We start from the raw sequence: 19,154 nt of genomic DNA on the forward strand, positions 1-19,154 counted from the left end.
GGTATCTATCTCAAAACCGTTTCTACTTTCTCTAAACAGAACTAATTCATACACAGCCTTAAGGTTTGCTAAGGTGTATTTCCTTAGTTCTGCTTTGATCCTTTTCTGCAGAAAATCTATCTGACATCAAAGCCTCTTCCCTTCCTTCTGCTGTCAAGTTGTTAAGAGATGTAGCAGACCATTGGCTCAGCTTCAGGCCAAGCATAGTGAGTGCAGAATGTACCCCTATGGAAAGTAAAAGGATTTCAGAAAATCAGAAAACAGCATGATTACTAGGGCTAAGAAACGGGAGAGAAATGGTTTCTGGAGGGCAAAACCACAGTCGATAAAGTCACCCCTATAGTCTTTGTTGAGTGAAGAGCACTAAATCAGGCTGAGGAGAATGATGTCAGGAGATCAATAATTTCAGCAGCTCTCTTCCTTGTACACTGTGGGAATGAGTATCTGGGAAGCCTGAACTCTGATCCCTGTTTCAATGGAACAGAGAGACAGATTTCACACCGACAAGTAGCTGTGTGGATGATTCGTGTCCTTTTGCCCTTTAGGCAGAGCCTGGGCCTGCCACACGTTTCTTAGTCTCAGACAAATCCTGAAGCAGGCTGTCCATACATGACCCAAATCACCCATTAAAATATTATTCAATTTGGCATCTGTTAGTCATAAGAATTAAACTAGTTAATTAAAAAAAAAAAATTAGTCCTGCTGGTATGGCTCAGTGGATTGAGTACCAGCCTGCGAACCAAGAGGTGGCTGGTTCGATTCCCTATTAGGGCACATGCCTGGGTTGTGGGCCAGGTTCCTTTTTGGGGGTGTGTGAGAGGCAACTAACTGATGTTTCTCTTACACATTGATGTTTCTCTCCCTCTCTTTCTCCCTCCTTTCTCCCCTCTCTGAAAATAAATAATAAAACCTTTTTAAAATTTTAAAAAATTAACTATTAAAAAAAAGAATTAGACTCATCAGTTCAGTCACAACAGGCAAATCAGCCTATGTGTATAGATACAACCCAAGAGATCAATCATTTTGGTGTTATTAAAGAAAAATTATCATGATGCTTGTTTAATTGGTAAGGAAGACTTTATCGAACACTGTCGTAATAGGGATATTGCAATGAGGGGTAGAGGGAAGATCAGGCTCACCTTTAATACAGCAAAGACAGTTAAGGAAGTATAGCTAATGAGCAGAATGAGGAGGTCAGTGAATGAAAATTACTAAGAAGAGAAAAGGTGCTAAGGTGTAAGGGTAGGAGGATTCTTGCAAAATTGACCTAATTGGATTCTTGCTAAAGGCAGGCTTATACAACAAAAGTGGGGGATGAGGAACTTGATCAGATATCAGGTGATCAGATATGAAGGGTAGAGGAATCCTCATTATATTATCAGGATTCTTGCTAAAACTGAGGTAGGTACGCCAAAGATAGAATGAGGGCCAAGTCTGAGGCCTAGCTGAGAAGAGGGTTCAGAGGAGCCTAACTAAACATTGGTCAGGGAGAGAGTCTTTCTTAGCATCCACAAGTTTTTTTCTCTTTCTCCCCATCCTTTCCCATCCGGCTTCCCCAACCCCAAAAGCTATAAGAGAGAAGTCTCCACTTTTCTTCATGGCCTGTCCCTTATACTTCCCAGACTTCCTCATTTTAAAACAACAACAACAACAACAACAAAAACCCCAGCATGCCAGACTCTCGAGACTTCAGGTTCAGAATCTAAACCAGCAGATGTGTCTCTGACTCACTCCAGTCCCTGATTGCTAGGGTGGGTTTTCTTCCCTAAGGAAAGACCCAAGACCCTCCTCACTTTGGGAAACTTGCTTCCCAGACATGGAGAGCCATCCCTGATGGACCTACAGCATCAGCCCCCACCTCTGTGGGGAGACTTATCAGTAGAGGAGGAGGAGCTAGTGATTAAGCAAACACATCACCCTCCTCTTGGCTGGCACATTTTTAGGCAATCTGACCATCACTTATTAGTGATGGAACATTGAGTGTACAGAATTGAAGGAATTCTAAAGCCAGGGCTTGAGAAGTGAGGTAAATACTATTTCCTTTTCTCTTTTATTTCTACCATAGCAAGCTGGACTGGGACAGGATGGCAGATCACGAAACCAAGGTGCTTCTAGTTTCCCCTATTTTCACTTCAGGAAAAGATACGAAACTTCTAAAATTAAGCAAACTTGGGCTTGTCTTATCTCTCCTTTACTTACCACCTCTGTCCCTTAGGCTGCTCTGGGTTTCAGTTTCTTCAGCTGTGCTGTGTGGCTGGTTAAGAGGATTAAATGTACATAATTGCCTAGAGTCGAGTCTGGCATATAGCAGATACTCAAATGAAGCTATTATGATTCATACCCCTGCCTTTGTCACTAATTAGAAGTTTGAGTTGTCTTACAGTGGAAAGAGTAGCACAGTAGAAGAGGTTCTAGTCTTGGCTCTTACTGATTCAAGTGTCTGCTTGGAAAACCTCCTTCCTACTCTGAGCCTCAGTTTCTTTATTTGTGGAACCTGAATGGATGGACAAACTAAGTGTTTCTCACTCATGGCTGAACATCACAATTGCATGGAAACTTTTTAATAATGTGCTTCTCATGCCCTATCCCTGGAAATTTGGATTCAGTGGTCCTAGCGCAGGCTTTGGGGTTTATATTTTGTAAAAGCTCCCCAAGAGAATGGGTGAACAAATTTGGTATACATACAGTGAAATACTAATCAGCAATAAGAAAGAGATCAAACTCCTAAGCATACAACAAAATGGATAAATCTGAAAAGTATTATATTGAGAAAAAAAGTCAGACACAAAAGACTTCTATCAGTATGATTTCATTTATATGAGTACAGAAACCAGCAAAATTGACCCATGGTGCTGGGAGACAAAATAGATGTTGCCTCTAGTGGTGAAAATGGGTACTGACTGGAAAGAGGTACAAGGGAACTTGCAGGAGTGAAAAAAAATGTTCTTCTATACCTTGATCTGAGGGTGATTATACAGGTGTATATGTAAGTTAAAATTCATCAAACTGGATACTTAAAATTTGTACATTTTACTATATGTAAATTATATCCTAACCAAGTACTATTAGCCTGGGGGCAAAAAGCTTCCATGATAACTTCAATGGATAGCCAGGTTTAAGTTCCCTGACCAGATAATTCCTAAGATCTCTTTTGGTTCCAAAGCCTTATGATTCTTTTCTTTTAAAGTTGATTTGAGAGAGAGAGAGAGAGAAACATTGATTTGTGCTTCCACTTATTTATGCATTCATTGGTTAATCTTGTATGTGCCCTGACCAGGGACTACGCCTGCAACCTTGGTTTATAGGGACAACGCTCTAAGCAACTGAGCTACCTGGCCAGGAAGGAGGCCCTATGATTCTTATATCCTCATCTCAGTCTCCTTGCCTGTCACTTTTACCCACAAATTAGATCACCTATTTTACCTTTCTTGATCAATACAAGATCAAAGATATTAAGAAAAGTCAGAGTCCGGAGCCTATCCTACCACTCAGATAAAGGATAGTGATGAAACTTAAGAGTCATCTATGCCCCAGTACTTCAGAACAAAGGCCAAGGAAAAGACATGGAATCACTATCAGTCTGGCTGGTAACCTGTCCTCTTAGCCCAACAGGACCAACAAGCCTGAGGATTTTCTGTTGGTTTTCTTTTCTACCCATTCATTCATTTACCAAATATTTGAGTGACTGCTTTGTGCCAGCTGTTACTTGGTAGTGGGAGAAGCAAAATGAATATGACAAGGTCCCTGACCTCAGGCTGTTTAAATTCTATAAAAGAGAAGGAAAGCCAATATGAAGATAAACAGAGATCATTGCTAACTGTGGTAAGAGTTATGAAAGAAATAAGATGATGGGATAGGTAAAAACTGGGGAAGAATACTTTTAGATAGAATAATCAAAGAAAGAGGTGATATTTGTATAAAGATTGCCAGTGATCCAGCCATGCAAAGAGCTGAGGGAATCAAGTTCAAGGGCAAGGAGTGAACTTTAGGACCAAGGTAGGAAAGAGCTGAGCATATTCAAGGAACAGAAAAAGAATTACAATATATCTAAAATGCAGTGATTGAGAGGGAGAATCTATCAGATGAGGTCAGAGAGAGTAACAGGGCTTTGCAAGCAATTTTTGTTTTATTTCAAGAAACTACTAAAGGTTTTAAGCAGGGGTGACATGTGATTTGAATTGTGCCCCTCTGCCTCTCCCCCCGGACCACTCTGACTGCTACTGGGAATGGATGGAATAGGGCAGGAGTAGAGGCAGGATGTCAACTAACAGATATTAAGAGTTATCCAGGAAACAGTGATGGTGGCTTGACCTAGGGTAGCTTTGGTTAGTGGTGCAGCACGCAGTCAGAACCTCTGGGACTGGGTTAACCAAAGACAGAGAGCAAGAATTATCCATTTGAGAGGCTGATGAATTCCTCATGCTTAGTTGCCCTTGTCTTTTCCATTATTTTTCCCACATGTCATAGATGAAAATAATTAAAGAATTCATTGGGATATTGGGCTCAGTCCCTGAAGTGCCTTTCTTTAGACCCATTCACAAAGTGGCAGTCTTGAGAAGCAAGCCACATTTATGACAAGGGCTTCTCCAGGCCCTTTTCATCAGCCCTGTCCTACCTTCTGGTGTCCTATCCCCACCCTCAGCAGAATCTGCCTTTCTAACACCATGCACCAAAGTTCCCTGGACCCTTATTTCTTTGCTTCTCCCTTTCTTCCTCTCCTCAGAGGTAGGAAACAGAAAACTAATCCAGTAATACTAATTGCTACCAACCTAATCATGACTGAGAGCATTTTGCACTTTACCCTGGTAGCCCACAAGACATGCTATGGAACCTGGCTGGTTTAAATCCTATTTTGTAAATTATCCCATTCTGCCTTCCCATAGAATTCAGGCTAGCAGATAGAGGTTGTCTGAAGAAAAGCATTAACTGGAGACATTGTTGATCTCGGACCACGGTGGCCTGGGTCCCCCGGTGTGGCAGATACCGGCCAGCAGTATCCATCTCTGCTTCAGATGCTCGTTGAAGCACAAGAAAAACATACACAGAGACAACCAGGTCCTGTGGGGAAATAGGGACAGAACGGCCACTCTCTAGTGGAGAGTGCCCCGTAACCATTCCCAAGCAGATTTTTATTGAGAATACAGACTTAGTTTGTGGGTTCACAGTCTGGAAGCAAAGATCAAAAGAAGCAGGTGACTTACAAAGGTGCAGACAGAACCCCCGCTGTGATTCTGGGCAGAGCTTAGAGTTTTAACATATGGCCCAAAGGGCTAGTTTTGGTTTCCTGTCTGTGCCTTCAAATTCTAACCTAATAACATCCTCCAGCAAACAGATCTCACAGGATCTTGCATATTCTATGTCCCAGGCCTGATTACCCCGGGGGTCTGCCGTTTCTGGTCTGGGCTGCACTGCCCCTGCTATTTCTGCAGGCCTGAGTCAACAGCAGCCAGAGACAAAAGCAGCCAGGAAACTTGGATTTCTCACTTCTAAGAACAAGGACTCAGGCTTTGACAAAGCCAAGGGGACAGGGGTTGATGTCCTTCGCCCCTTCATTTCCATAGCCCTGAATCTCTTCCCAGAGGCCTCCTCATGATCATGCCTGTCTTAGGCAATTCCCTCCGTGGGAAATCTTACCCATCATTGGCTAACTGATCAAGCTTAGGAGGTCAGGCACAGAACAGGCAGCGTTCATGCCAGGGAAATAAGTTTTGTCTCCTTAGTGGCTCCTGGTCCGGAGGTCTTTCACTCAGCCTAAGTCATGGGGGGTTACAGCTTCCTGAGACCAGGCAGGGCAGTCCCCAACACTCAGGTAGAGGGATTTGGAACAACATAGGCAGAGACTGGCTTTCCACAGAAACCTTAAGAGATGACAATCCAGGCAGGGGTCCAAGAGGACACCACTCTTATCTGGCAGAAGATAAAAGCCCAGACATAGGCCAGAGAAGACTGGACCTGGAAAAGGCAGGACTTAAAACAGCTCCTAAAAGGAAGGGTAGGATTTGGAAAAGGAGATGACAAATGGCCATGGCTTCTACACAAGATGAAAAGAAACTCACATTTGCAAACTAGAAGCTACAAGTCCAGAAATGTACAATCTGCCCTTACATTGCTCCCTATTCCCCACATATGGCTGTAGAGAGGCATGCTGGGGGTCAAGCATCAGCCAATGTCTGACAACAGCTGACTCTGACCTATGCTGTTGGGGCTGTTTTCCTTCCTTCACTCCCTTCCCCAATTGGGAAAGCTGGAGTCCACTTAGGAATGTGTAACACTAAGTCACAAACTCTCATCTTGTGGGTAAGATGAGCCATGCTGTATTCTGGTTAAAGAGAGCCATCCCATTCACAAAGAAATGGAACTACCATCTTGGCTTGACAGTAAACAATTGCCTCACTCTTATTAAATGATCTATCTAAAGACTTAAGAGCACTGAACCCCTAATCAACATTTTAAAGGTCCATAATCTAGCAGATAGCAACCAAACTAGAGTACAGTTTACCTCTTTTTTTCCTTTTTAATATTGTAAGAATATTTTTAAGTATAGAAAATTTCATGTAACTTCCACCCAGAATTATCCTTAATTATCATATTTGCTTCAAGTCTTTATTTTATTTTATATTTTTTTAAGTCTGACTTTTTAAAAGATTTTATTTATTTACTTTTAGAGAGAGGGGAAGGGAGGGAGAAAGAGAGGGAAAGAAATTCCTGAAAGATGCATCATTCAGTTGCCTCTCGCATGCCCCCAATTGGGGACCTGGTCTGCAACACAGGCATGTGCCCTGACTGGGAATTGAACCAGCCACTTTTCGGTTGGCAGGCCTGTGCTCAGTCCACTGAGCCACACCAGCCAGGGCCAAGTCTCTATTTTAAAAAGTTACAAATAAAGTTGTTCTTTTTACCCCGCAACTCCAATCCCCATAATTCTTCCATTTCTTTGCTTTTTCCTTCCTAGTTTTCTTTCTTTTTCGCCTACTTTCCTTTTCTGCCTTTTCTTATTCGCTTCATATAAATTCTAAAATCTAGTGAGCTTATTATTTTTTTAAAAGGAGACTAATTTACATTGATATTTACTTCTTTAAGGCTTTTGATTACTTTTTGGGTACATATCTGGTCCTCAGTTGAAACAGGCTGCCATCCCCAAGATAAAAGTTGTGATTATTAAGTTACATGGTGCTTTTTCTTATATGATTTTTAAATTGCCCCTGAAGGCATGTCTAGAATTGTGAAGATAGTTTAAGCAACTTGCAGCATGAGGATGAATGTATGGCCTCTCAAGGTGACAACTTTGAGGAAAAACACTCAAGTAGCTCTCTTAATTCTGGTTGTGTCAGCTAAAAAATAAAATCATTTTTTTAAATTGTGAAATCCCATGATTTAGGCCACACATTATTATCCTTACCATACATACTTGGCTACAAGTATGTATTTCTTTACTTTCAGAAATTAGATTTATTCCCAAAGGGAAGTTCTTGCCATCAAAAGGAATATTCAAAAGGATGCCTTACAGCCTCTCTAAAGAGGATGCTGCTCATTTGGAATTATAGCAGGTCAGAGTTAGAAGAGAACTTAAACATCTAATTCAGATCCTTTCTCGTATAAGTGAAGAAAAAGATGAACATAGAGAAGAAGTGTCTTGCCAGGAGTTACACAATGAATTACTTGCAGGGCTGGGTCTAGAACCTAGTCCATTCATTAGCTCTGCTCCACTGAGATGTCTGATGCCTGGGGCCCTGGTTAGACAGCTGCAAGTGATGCCTATGAGCAGTCCCATTGTTACACAACCTACTGCTGACACTAAGTGTATTTTAATGTTTCCCACAATACACAAACTTCTTTATAGCCACCATGCCACATCATCAGTGTCAACTTTCTCAACCTTGAAACCAGAGCTGGCTTCATGGGGGTGCAGTTTGTGCCGTTGCACAGGCTCCACATTTTGAAGGCCTCACACTTAGTTTAATACTCTCCTGTAGCCTTCTTGAAATTCTTAATTTTCTAACAAGTGGTCCCATATTTTTCTTTTGCATGGAGCCCCCCCTGCAAATTAGGTAGTTTGCCTATAACTTATATCCTAGGAGACAGGGACAAGAAGGAAATTGGTCTCCCTGTTTTATTGGGAGAGAGGTAATGAAATGCCTATAATTATCCCTGGTGAGAGGATCGGGAATTTGGCACCTATAACCCCTGACTCGGGCCACCCACTAGTTCCCATTACCCCAGGCTGCTGCCCTGATTTGGATGTGTAGGACCTAAAGGTCTTTCTCCAGTATGAAGTTTGGCTTCTTAAGAAAAGGTCTAGCCAATATAACTGATTAAAATAGGATGGATGGAAATCTCAGTTGTTGGCCTTGGCTATGCTCACCTGGCTACCACTGGCCTGATAGCTATGAAAGGAAGCCACCCTGTAGGGCAGGAAGTTCAAGGAGACTGCCAAGGGGGAAAGGTGACAGAGGGTGGAGAGGAAAGGCACCCCTGTCTGCCACACAGAACCACGTAAGAGAGGGAGGACCCAGCAAGAGCAGCACAGAGGTGAGTGTGGGAGTACTCCAGGAGCTGCAGCCAAAATTGGAAGGAGGCAAAGGAAATCAGAGAGGTCCTGGCTTGAGAATAACTCGCCATATTATACAAGACACTGTACTGTTTAACCACCCTCTTTCTGCCTACCCAAGGCATTTATTTCTGTCCTCCTCAGCTCCAGTGCTATTCTCCTCCCTTTTTTGTTAGTTGTCTTCCTTGCAGGACCAAAAGTCATTTAAAGACAGGGACTCTGTTATTCATCTACACTGAGCATACAATAAATTGATTCCATTGAGAGAAACAGTAACTGAGGCCTTATTTTGTGCTGTGCATGATGCTAGGCACTGGCTCCAGGAGGCGGAGGGACAGCGGTGGGCATGGGGAGGAATAAGGCACAGGTTCTTCCCTTCAGTCTGAAAGAGACAAGCAAATTAACAAATCATCACAGTACAATGTGTTTAGGGAGGAGGAATAATTAAGTTCCCTGGAGTGGGGGATCATGGAAGGCTTCCCATGGCATTCAAAAAATATTTGTTGCTTGATTGCCTATTCCAGGACAAAACTAAGTAGATAAAACATATAACCACCCTCATGCTACCCCAGAAATTATTGTCACAGATAAGCCTGAGTGAACATTAAAGAATGGGCCAGTAGCCCATTGCAACCTCCTAAGCTCAGACCAACTGCACTTATCACAGATGTGTACCACCAGCTACCCAAGTGGGTGAAAGGTGTGTCGAGCAGTGGGATCCTTTTGTAGCCCTTGAACATCTGGTGGGGGACATCTAGGCAACTATGAGTAAGAGGTATTTCTCCTCTGGCCCTGATCTCAGTATTTGATACAGCTTGTTTGGCAGAGAAACTGAATTACAATAAAAGTTGTGTTACCTCTCCCAGGATTTGGTGTATCAGAAACAATGGCTGAAGAACCAATAGAATAATAGGCTTTGAGAGTGTTCCAGGGCAGTTAAGGGGCCCCAGGTAAAAAGAAGATACACTTGTAGAAAGTCCTATGTTTTAGTGACAAAGCAATAGGTGCTGAGAGCAAACTTTACCTTGAATTTGAGGTACAAAGAAGGAGGGAGTTACTGCACATTCCCTTTCCTCATTGTCACTAATCAAATATAACTCTCTATTCAGCTTCTTTAAATACTTTGATGAGATGTCAAGTGGCATCCAATATTTATATCATTCTTCATTGTTTTTATTACAAAGTAAATACACGCTTGTAAAAAAATTTCAAATACAGAAGTACATGAAGAAATGCATGTTTCTACCTCAGTCACATCCTCAATTTCACTCCTGAGAAGTAATCATTATTAAATTTTAATGTGTGTCCTTCCAGGCTTTTTTTTTTTTTTGCATATGTAAGCATATACACATTTGAGGGAGATTTGATATTTTTCACAAATGGGACCACAATGTTTATAGTCTTCAGTTTGCTTCAATGTTATATTTCTTAAATATATTCTTTTTAAAATTTTATACATTTTATTCAATCTTTGTATTTTTTCCCCATTACCATTTAGTCCTCTTACATTCTTCTCCCTGCATTAAATATATTCTAAATCAGCACTAGCGTGGAATGGTGTGCCCCTTCCAACGAACCCTCTTCCCCAACTCTAGAAGTGAATTTGCCTGAACAGAAAGAAACCGACAGACTCTGCTCTCATGTGCCTGTGATTCTGTGTGAGCCCCACTCAGGTTGCAGGAACATAATATGCAAAGAGAGGGTCTCCATTTTAGCTCCTAGAAGCTGAGTGGTTCTAAGCTTATAGATCCTTTCCTGTCCCACTCAGGCCTCCCGAGATGGATGTCACCCACCTGCTCCTGGCCACCCTGCTGGTCTGCCTGTGCTTCCTCACTGCCTGTAGTCACTTGGCACCTGAGGAGAAGCTCAGAGATGACAGAAGCCTGAGGTGCAACTCCTCCATGAACCTGCTCGATTCCCCCTCAGTCTCTATCGTGGGTAAGTCACCTGGACTGGGGCCCAGCTTCTGGGTTCTAGCCCATGAGAAGGAACTTCAAGATGTCAAACATGATCTCCAGGCTGATACCAGGATCCACTGCCACAGGTCAGGGCTCCTTCTTGTTCATTCCATGAAATAATCCTGGAGTATTAAAGTATCTCTCGACTCATTTGTTTTGCAAAAGCCCTGCATACCACCCATCTAAAGTGCAGCTTAGCATGTTAGAGGGTCTGAGAAAGCCTGAAGTTAAGACACTTGATGAACTTGGTGTAACTTAGCATTTCTGGAACTTACTGAATTACAGCACTCCTATCAATGGTAACAAACTTTAGGAAATCCTATAGAATATAACCAAGTGGGATGAACCAGTCTGTCATCCCAGGGTTGAGAATGACTGGTCAGGGAATAAATATACCAGAGCCATTAGAGCTGACACTGGAGACCTTCTGCTTTGACTTCATCTGGCAATAATAACAATAAACACACTGCTTGTGTGCTAGGCACTATGAGGTGAGTACCATTTTTACTCCTATTTGGCAGTTGAGGGAGTTGAAGCTCAGGAAAGTTAAGTAACTAAGATGAGGTCGCACAGTTCTCAACTGGCAGAGCCAGAATTCAGACCCAGGTGTTTAACTCCAGAACCTAAAATCAAAACTAATACCTTTTACTGCCTTGCCTCTCACTAGGAAAAGAGGATATTCTAGATATATCAGTGAAGTGAGGCAAGAGAAAGGGTTGGGGCACATCAACACGGATTGATCCCCTTCGATGTGCTAGACTTTCTACTTCACAAACATCCTTATTTATGCTCAAGACAACCCTACAGGGTAGGTATTGTAGTAGCCTATCTGCAGATGAGAAAACAGTCTTAAGAAGGTTAAGTAGATTGGCTAAGGCTATGCAGTTGTTATATGTCAGAGTATAGATTTAAATCAGGTTTGCCTGGCTCCAAAGGTCTGAGAAATGGAAAATAACACTACGTGAAACACAGGTCCATCCATGTATAAGACACTCCAGGTCAGCAGCCAGGATAACAAGAACCTGATGGCCTAAGTACCAATATGTGATTCATCCGGCCAACATCTCAGCTTCTCCCCCACCCTGGGACTTCCCAGAGCCCCCTAATCTCCTCCTACTTCACTGCAGCTCAGGGCCCCCAGAAACAACTGTCTTTGCTCTTTCTGTCTCTCTTTGAAGCACTAAACAAGAAATCCAGAAAGATCAGTATAAGAGAGGTGAAAAAGGAAAGATCTTTCAAGGTAGGCCTGGGAGTTCTCACTGTGGAGGTGGGACTGGACTTAAAAGGGAAGAACCCCCACACTTTGGCTAAGAACTAAGTGATTTTCTAGGCCTACGTGCACAAAACAAGCTGACGGCTACCTAAAGACTTCCTGGCCCTGGCAGGTGTGGCTCAGTTGGTTGGAGCATAGTCCTATAACTGAAAGGTTGTGGATTCAATTCCCAGTCAGGCACATACCTAGGTTGTGGGTTCGATCCCTGGTCCAGGTGCATGTGGGAGGCAACCAATCAGGGCTTCTTCCCTCTCTCATCAGTGTTTCTTTCTCTCCCTTTCTCCTGTCTCTCTAAAAGCAATGAAAAATGTCCTCCAGTGAGGATAAAAAAATAAAATAATAAATAAAGGCTTCCTGGCCTTGAGCCCTGAACTAGACCCTCACAGAAGCCCAAGGAACTGAAGTTTGCTGAGTAAAATAGTTTACATGCTAGAAAGCATCTCCGTATACTAGCTAACCCTACAACTTTTGCCATATCTGTGATTCATCTATTGATTAATTATACTGCTTTAAAATTAAAACTTAAAAAAAATATGTAACTATGATAGAAAACCAGTATCACTTGTTGTAAGTAGAAGGTAACCATAAGTTAAATGAAAACAAAACATTGTTAGTGGAGTCTAGCTGAACAGTGTTTCCTGTCACAGGCTCTAAATCTGAGGCTTGCTCTCTGTGTTAAAAGGAACATTGGGGAGGCATTGACATATTGGCACCAAACTGAGCCTTTCAATTTAGATGAAATTGAAAAAATCAATCCTTTCTCACTTGGATTCAGCATTATATAATATTCATGCATCATTTAAAATCATACGACTATGGCCCTGGCTGGTGTAGCTCAGTGGATTGAACTCAGGCCTGCGAACCAAAAGGTCACTGGTTCGACTCCCAGTCAGGGCACATGCCTCGGTTGCAGGCCAGGTCCCCAATTGGGGGAGTGCAAGGGGCAACCACACATTGATGTTTCTCTCCCTCTCTTTCTCCTTCCTTTCCCCTTGCTCTAAAAAATAAATAAATAAAATTGTTAAAAAAATCATGCAACTATGGTACACACACCCATACTTTGGGAAATACTGGAGTAAGGCATTGTTGAAATGCACACATTATTCTTGTCTTAGTGTGCCTCAGTTTATCAGATCAGCTGTAACCACAGCAGGGAGTTCTAGACTAGGAATTAGGAGGTAGAACCTGGCACTGTCTGTCTGATCTTGAGAAAGCCTTTGCTCCTCTCTGGGCCTTCTGTAAAGTGTACAAGCAGATCAGATGACTGACAGATAAAAGTATATAATTGACAAATATGTTTATATGCTAGATACTGGGAGTATAGAAGTGAATAAAGGAGATAATATCCCTGCTCTCATCGAGTTTACATTCTTGTGGGGAAAATACGAAGATAGCAAATAAACCAATAAATAGGTTAAATAAATTTAGAATACAATAAACACGGAAGGAATTAAAGCATGGTAGTGAGACAGTGAAGGGAAGAGTGGTTAGGGAGGGCCTCTCCAAGGAAGCAGCAATTAAACACGAGACTGAAAATTTCAGTAGTGTTGAACAGCAACACCCAATAGAAATATAATGGGAGTCACATATAATTTTAAATGTTCTAGTAGCCACATTTTTTTTTAATTTTTAAGGTTTTATTTATTTATTTTTAGAGAGGGAAAGGAGGGAGAAAGAGAGAGAGAGAGAAACATCAATGTGCGGTTGCTGGGGGCTGTGGCCTAGCAACCCAGGTATGTGCCCTGACTTGGAATCGAACCTGTGACACTTTGGTTCGCAGCCCATGCTCAGTCCACTGAGCTACACCAGCCAGGTAGTAGCCACATTTTTTAAAAGTAAAAAGAAACACATGTAGTTAACTTAATATTGTATTTGACCTAATATATCCAAAACATATCATTTTAGTATGTAGGCAATATAAGAAAGTTCAGATACTTTATATTATTTTTTCTTGTATTAAATCTTTGAAACTTAGTTCATATTTTACACTTACATCTCAGTTCTGATGCTAATTTTTACCAAAGTCAAATGTAGTCCTAGGAGAACAATGAAGTGCCCTGGCTGATGTGGCTAAGTTGGCTGGAGCGTCATCCTGTAAAATAAAGGCTGCGGGTTGGATTCCCAGTCAGGGCACGCCTAGGTTGCATGTTGGATCCCAGATCCCCAGTTTCCTGCCCCCACACTTACACGCTGGTCAGGAGGCAACCAACTGATGGATGGGCATCGATATTTCTATCCCTCTCTCCCTTCTCTCTCTAAAAAACAATAGGGAAAAGAAATGTCCTCGGTTGAGGATTTAAAAAAATTTTAGTGTTTAGCGAAAAAAAAATGTTACACTGCTTCAGTTTTAAATTAAAATTAAATTTGAAAATTTGGTTCTTCATTTGCACTACACATTTCAAAGACTCAGTAGCCACATACAGCTAGTGGCTACATGTGTGGGGCAGCACAACGAAGCATATTCAAGGGCCCTGGAGCAGGAACACCTTTTCTGTGCTTCCTACACAGAAGGAAGGCCACTGGGGAAGTGTGGGGAAGACAGGGTTGGGTGGGTAGGGGGCAGGTAATGGAGGGGGGTCAAGGGCTAAAGTTTAAGATTTATTCTAAGAAGAAAAACCATTGTGGGTGCTTTAAACTAGAGTGGGATGCCATCGTAGGTCTTCTGAGAGGTTCCTTTGGAGCACTGGAGGGAGCATCGTGAAGGGGCCAGAGCAGCAGACAGAACACAGTGGCCTGGAGGACTCAGGACAGCAGAGGTGAAGTGGGTGGACTCCAGATTTATTGTGAAGGCAGAACTGAGAGAGACTGCACGTGCACAGGAAGGGAGAAATCAGAGATGGTACTTAAAAACTGTGGAGCTAAATGGCGTCCCCTAGGGAGCGAAGAAGGCCAGGCCAGGCCAGGCCAGGTTAGTTTTGATGAGGGTGCAGGAGGGATGTGATTTCGGGGGTAGGCAGGGTTCCCTTGGGCTGCCTGCTAGGCAGGAGTAGAACAGGTGGAGGGGAGTGGGTGGGGATGTCTAGTCCAGGGCCTTCATAGCCCAAAGAGTTCCCAGGCAGAGGTGAGGACTGGTGGGACAGGAGTGGGCGACTCGGGCAGCCCGGGCATTTCCCCACAGAAAAAGGCTTCAATCAAGAAGGTGGCGCGGCCCCGGGACCGGCCTCGGGTTCCTTGCGTAATCACCCGTGACAGCTACAGGCAGCCGGCGCCCACCTGCCGGGACCCTTGCGCCTCCTGCAGGTGTTGCTTCTTCCACAGCGCCGGTTCCTGCCACGTGCTCAACACTGCTGCTGAGAGCAGTAGCCTCCCCGCCCCCTGCGGGGCGCAGCTTTCAGTTGGCGGCTCGGCCCTCCGGCGACCCTGGGGACCCTGAGAGATTGGAGATCTCTAGGAGGTGTGGCTTTTTAGAATTGAATGCAGGCGTGGCTACTAAGGTCGGGATTTAGCTTTTAGAAGAAGGGACTTAAAGGAGATGTGGTGTGGACCAGGCTAAAATCCAAATAATATTATACATTCAGGCTGATTGAAAGTGTGTGGCTGTTTCTTTAAAGGAACCAAAAGCTCCTTTTCCCTTCCCTGAACCCACATCAGAAGTCCAAGTGTTTGCACAAACGCTATCTCTGGGACCTGGGGAAAATCCGATTACCCCAACCCTAAATCTGTGCTTCGTTTAAGCCCTTCTCCCTATCCTACAGCTAGAGACAATGCTGCCCCCTACCTTTATACTGGGGAACACTCGAATTGCCTTCAAATCCGGGGAATGCAGGCCTCCAGAAAGAAACGAAGCATTAAGGAGCTACCATTCAGTCTTTTCACCTTTCTAGGAGCTCCCCCTACCCACTCTCAAGACAAACAAGAAAGGCTACAGTTCCGTACACAATCTCACTGGGCTGTCTGTCCTGGGGGATCTGCAGACAAAAACAGGTGGCTGGTTGTGGCTGGCTGATGCCATGGGTCCCTACAGCCAGAAGGTTCTGCCTTAGGAGGCTCCCAAACAAAGATGCCACTTGTGCCCACACCTCCCTTTCTCCCAGAGGTGCAGGGGCCTGGGAGGAGTTTCTCCCACTCCCAGGCTAAACAATGACTATTGGTCCCCAAGCATCTTTAACCATGACATCCTGAAGTTGGGGCTCCCAAATAAAAAGCAGGGGTTCAGGAATCCTCCCTCACTCATACCCCAGCTCTGTCAGATAGTAACCTGGCAGTGGGCTTGGATCTGGTGCTCTGATAATAAAAGAAAACCGCTAAAATGGAGGCCAGAGGCCAGAAGGAGGAGCTCAAACACAGTACTATTACTAGGCAAACAATTGCCAATTACGTCAACAAGAATGAACAGGAAAAAATCAATTATAAGCACCAATAGGAAAGGATGTGCATTGCATCTCCTGCAAGAAATCAACTACCCCAGCAACTCAGCCAATGAGAAACCATTATCTCCCTGAAATCTCACTTGTCTCCAGTGGATTTTGGTTCAAAACAACCTCTCCCAACTTCCTCTTTCTCCATAAAATAGTTCCTTTCCTTCCTTTGTTGGACGTGTCTCTGTGGCGTTTGTTACAGCATGCTTGTCCTGATTTGCAACTCTGCTCTTCCCAAATAAGCCTATTTTGCTAGTAAAATAACTGACTTTTACAAATTTATTTTGTTTTAAAATTTGTATTTAGTGATTTCAGAGAGAGAGGTAGAGAGATAGAAACATCCTTCTGTTGATCCATTTATTTGTGCATTCATTGGTTGAACCTTGTGTGTGCTGACTGGAAATGGAACCTGCAGTCTTGGCGAACCAAAACAATGACCTAACAAATGGACCTACCTTGCCAGGTAAAATTAACTGACTTTCATTTTTAAGGTCAAAAGTGAGTAGGCAACAACCTTGGTCCTGAATTAGCAGGGTCTGTCACCTAAAGTGTCCCAAACTGTTGCCTGAAGTTTCATTGTTAGAGATTCTCTGAGTCTGTGAGAAACTGAGTACATCACATCTTTAGAAGGACCCTAGAAAGGGGACCACCTGAAATATTGTTTTGGGGAGACGGGATAGAGGAGGGATAGAGGCGGGAGCAGGGTCTGTGAGGAAGGACCAGCTAAGGTCAAGGATCACATAGAAACTCCCAGCACCTTGAGGCGCAAGGGCTGCAAATGACATCATCTGCTTGAACTGCCAGGAGGGAAAAAGCTGAGATGCCACTTGTCAGTGCACCCTGGCAGAATCATTGTAAACGATAAACAGGAAGTTGCAAACTAGTATAAAATGATTTTTTAAAAGATGTATACAAGAAAGATTCTGAAGGCTGAGACAGAAAAATGTGGAGCAGTTGTCTCAGCCCTGATAACTACCATGTATCTCTGTCCCTGGAGGTGAGGACAGTGAAGCTCAGGGGCCAGCACAGCTGAAGTCACCTCCCTGCCCACTTGTCCACTCACAATCTTCCACCTTTCAAATTCCTTAAACCCCTCCTTTCCAAGGACCATGAAGACCCAGATTGTGCCTGCAGTGACACAACCTGTATGCAATAGGGGGCAAACTTCAGAACTTGGACTGGAAGAGCAGGAACCACCTGAATAGAGTACAAGAAAAATGGTGGGTGTTCTGGAGTAGACTTAGCAATGCAGTTCTGCACACTGGGCAAGTCTGTTTCTCTGGCTTTCCTTTTACTTGTCTGTAAAGTAGAAGTCCCTACTATTTATTGATTATTCCTGCTGTTATTCTTATAAGTCTGAGAGAATGATACTTCTTGTGCCTTAACAAGAAATATGGTAGGCGGGGGTGGGGGAGGAGCTGCCAGTTGCTTGTTTTGTTTTCTATCATTTAGGCTGCATGCCCACAGGACAAGAACCTTTTGTACCCTGTACACCACAGCTACTGCTGATAGATGCCATCATTAATGAGAATACTGGGAACATATTGCAGCCACTGCTCCTGTGTTTACCCAACATTGCTCACCAACCAGGCACCATTTGACCCCCAGGGTTGAGGCCAGGGACGCAAAGCCAAAGAAAGACCCAGTCCACTAGTGATAAAACCACTTAGCTGCTGGGTCCAGATGACTATGTGGAAGACTAACTATTTATCCATTCAGCAAATGTGTACTGAGCATCTACTGTGTGCCAGGTGCTGTGAATACTGTGGACAATTCCAATATGGATCCTCTCCTTACAGAACTTACACTCCAGTGGGCTGCGACCATTGGCCCTGGTAGAGGCTAGAACAATTATTAGGAATGGTTTCCTTTCTGGAAAAAAAAAAATCCAGCCATGGCCAGGTTAGATACTACAGGACCCTCAGCCAATTCCTTCTTTCCCCATGAAGCTTTCTTTGATGGCAGAGCCCTGACATCAGGAGTCAGGGTTGGGTTGGGAGCTTAGGAGACATATCCTCTTTCATTGTGAGTACCTGGTCAGTGTCACCCATGTGACAGATTAGCAGACTCAAGATCAGAGGTAATAAGGCTGAGACCAGACTGGCAGGACACCTCCAAAGAGGAAAGGGAAAAGGGCCTGGATAATAAACCAGAATCCCTGGGGACTGAAAGTTGCGGGGGGGGGGGGGGGGCTACATGGGATCTCACAGGTAGGAACATCTGGAAAGGTATTTCCTGCATCTGGGTGGAGGCAGACAAGGAAAGGAAGTGTGCTAACACCCAGGCAGGGGCCCCTTAGAGGGAGCAGCGTGGCTATGATGAGAAATAAGGCATTAATCTCTCTGGCTCAGATAAACAATGTCCTCCTCCCCCTTTCCCACTGAGAAGTCATCTTCCCGAACACCACCATGGTAGAGTGGCTGAGGCAGGCGCTGTGGGCAGCACTCTTTGGTGCTAGTCTTGCCTGTAGGGAACTTGTGCTACAGTTCCAGAGTTACTGCTCCAAGTGTTGGAGGGTCTGAAACCAGGCTCCCTTCCTCCTAAACTGGGGTCTGTGGGTATAAAAAGAACTTGAGGCTGAGAGTTCTACCTAGCACAAAAGCCAGTTCACTCTCAGGGTGTCTCTCAGAGCCTGTTTCCTGATTTGTAAAATAGGAATTTAAGTCTCTATAAGGTTATCGTGAAGAATAAATAAGCGCCTACTTAGCACAATGCCTGGCACATAATTGTGCAAGAAATAACAGTGGGCATGGTAGTGAACCTTGATCTCTTTTGATCAGTGGTGTCATGATCAGTTAAGAAGTGGGTCCCATGTCATTTTTGACTAATAACCATTTAACCACCAAAGTTGGTAAATTATTTACAGCAGAGTCATATCATATGTACATACAACTTACCATATAATCTAGGATCAGCCAGTTTGGCCTCTCTGAACCTCTGTCCTCATTAGTAGCATAGGAGTAATAACACCACCTCAGAGCCAAAGGCTGAGAACACAAAAATGAATAAGCTACAAG

The 19,154-nt window shown here is 43.6% G+C and overlaps 1 protein-coding gene across 1 annotated transcript; it reads left to right on the top strand.

The window, feature by feature from the left end:
• The first annotated feature begins 10,006 nt into the window (after positions 1-10,006).
• Positions 10,007-16,427, top strand: LOC114506111 (agouti signaling protein). The gene is made up of 3 exons (XM_028523612.2): positions 10,007-10,486; positions 11,685-11,746; positions 14,898-16,427. The coding sequence occupies exons 1-3, from the start codon at positions 10,327-10,329 to the stop codon at positions 15,150-15,152; spliced, it is 477 nt and encodes a 158-aa protein (XP_028379413.1). The 5' UTR covers positions 10,007-10,326; the 3' UTR covers positions 15,153-16,427.
• Positions 16,428-19,154: the final 2,727 nt, after the last annotated feature.

Source organism: Phyllostomus discolor, chromosome 9, assembly GCF_004126475.2.
Source record: "Phyllostomus discolor isolate MPI-MPIP mPhyDis1 chromosome 9, mPhyDis1.pri.v3, whole genome shotgun sequence".
Lineage (NCBI taxonomy): Eukaryota > Metazoa > Chordata > Mammalia > Chiroptera > Phyllostomidae > Phyllostomus > Phyllostomus discolor.

Bases quoted from the DNA above. Each gene is read 5' to 3' on its own strand.
- LOC114506111 (XM_028523612.2), top strand. From the start codon at position 10,327: ATGGATGTCACCCACCTGCTCCTGGCCACCCTGCTGGTCTGCCTGTGC. The intron at 10,487-11,684 runs GTAAGTCACCTG...CTCTCTTTGAAG, and splicing joins CCCCTCAGTCTCTATCGTGG to CACTAAACAAGAAATCCAGA. The intron at 11,747-14,897 runs GTAGGCCTGGGA...ATTTCCCCACAG, and splicing joins AAAAGGAAAGATCTTTCAAG to AAAAAGGCTTCAATCAAGAA.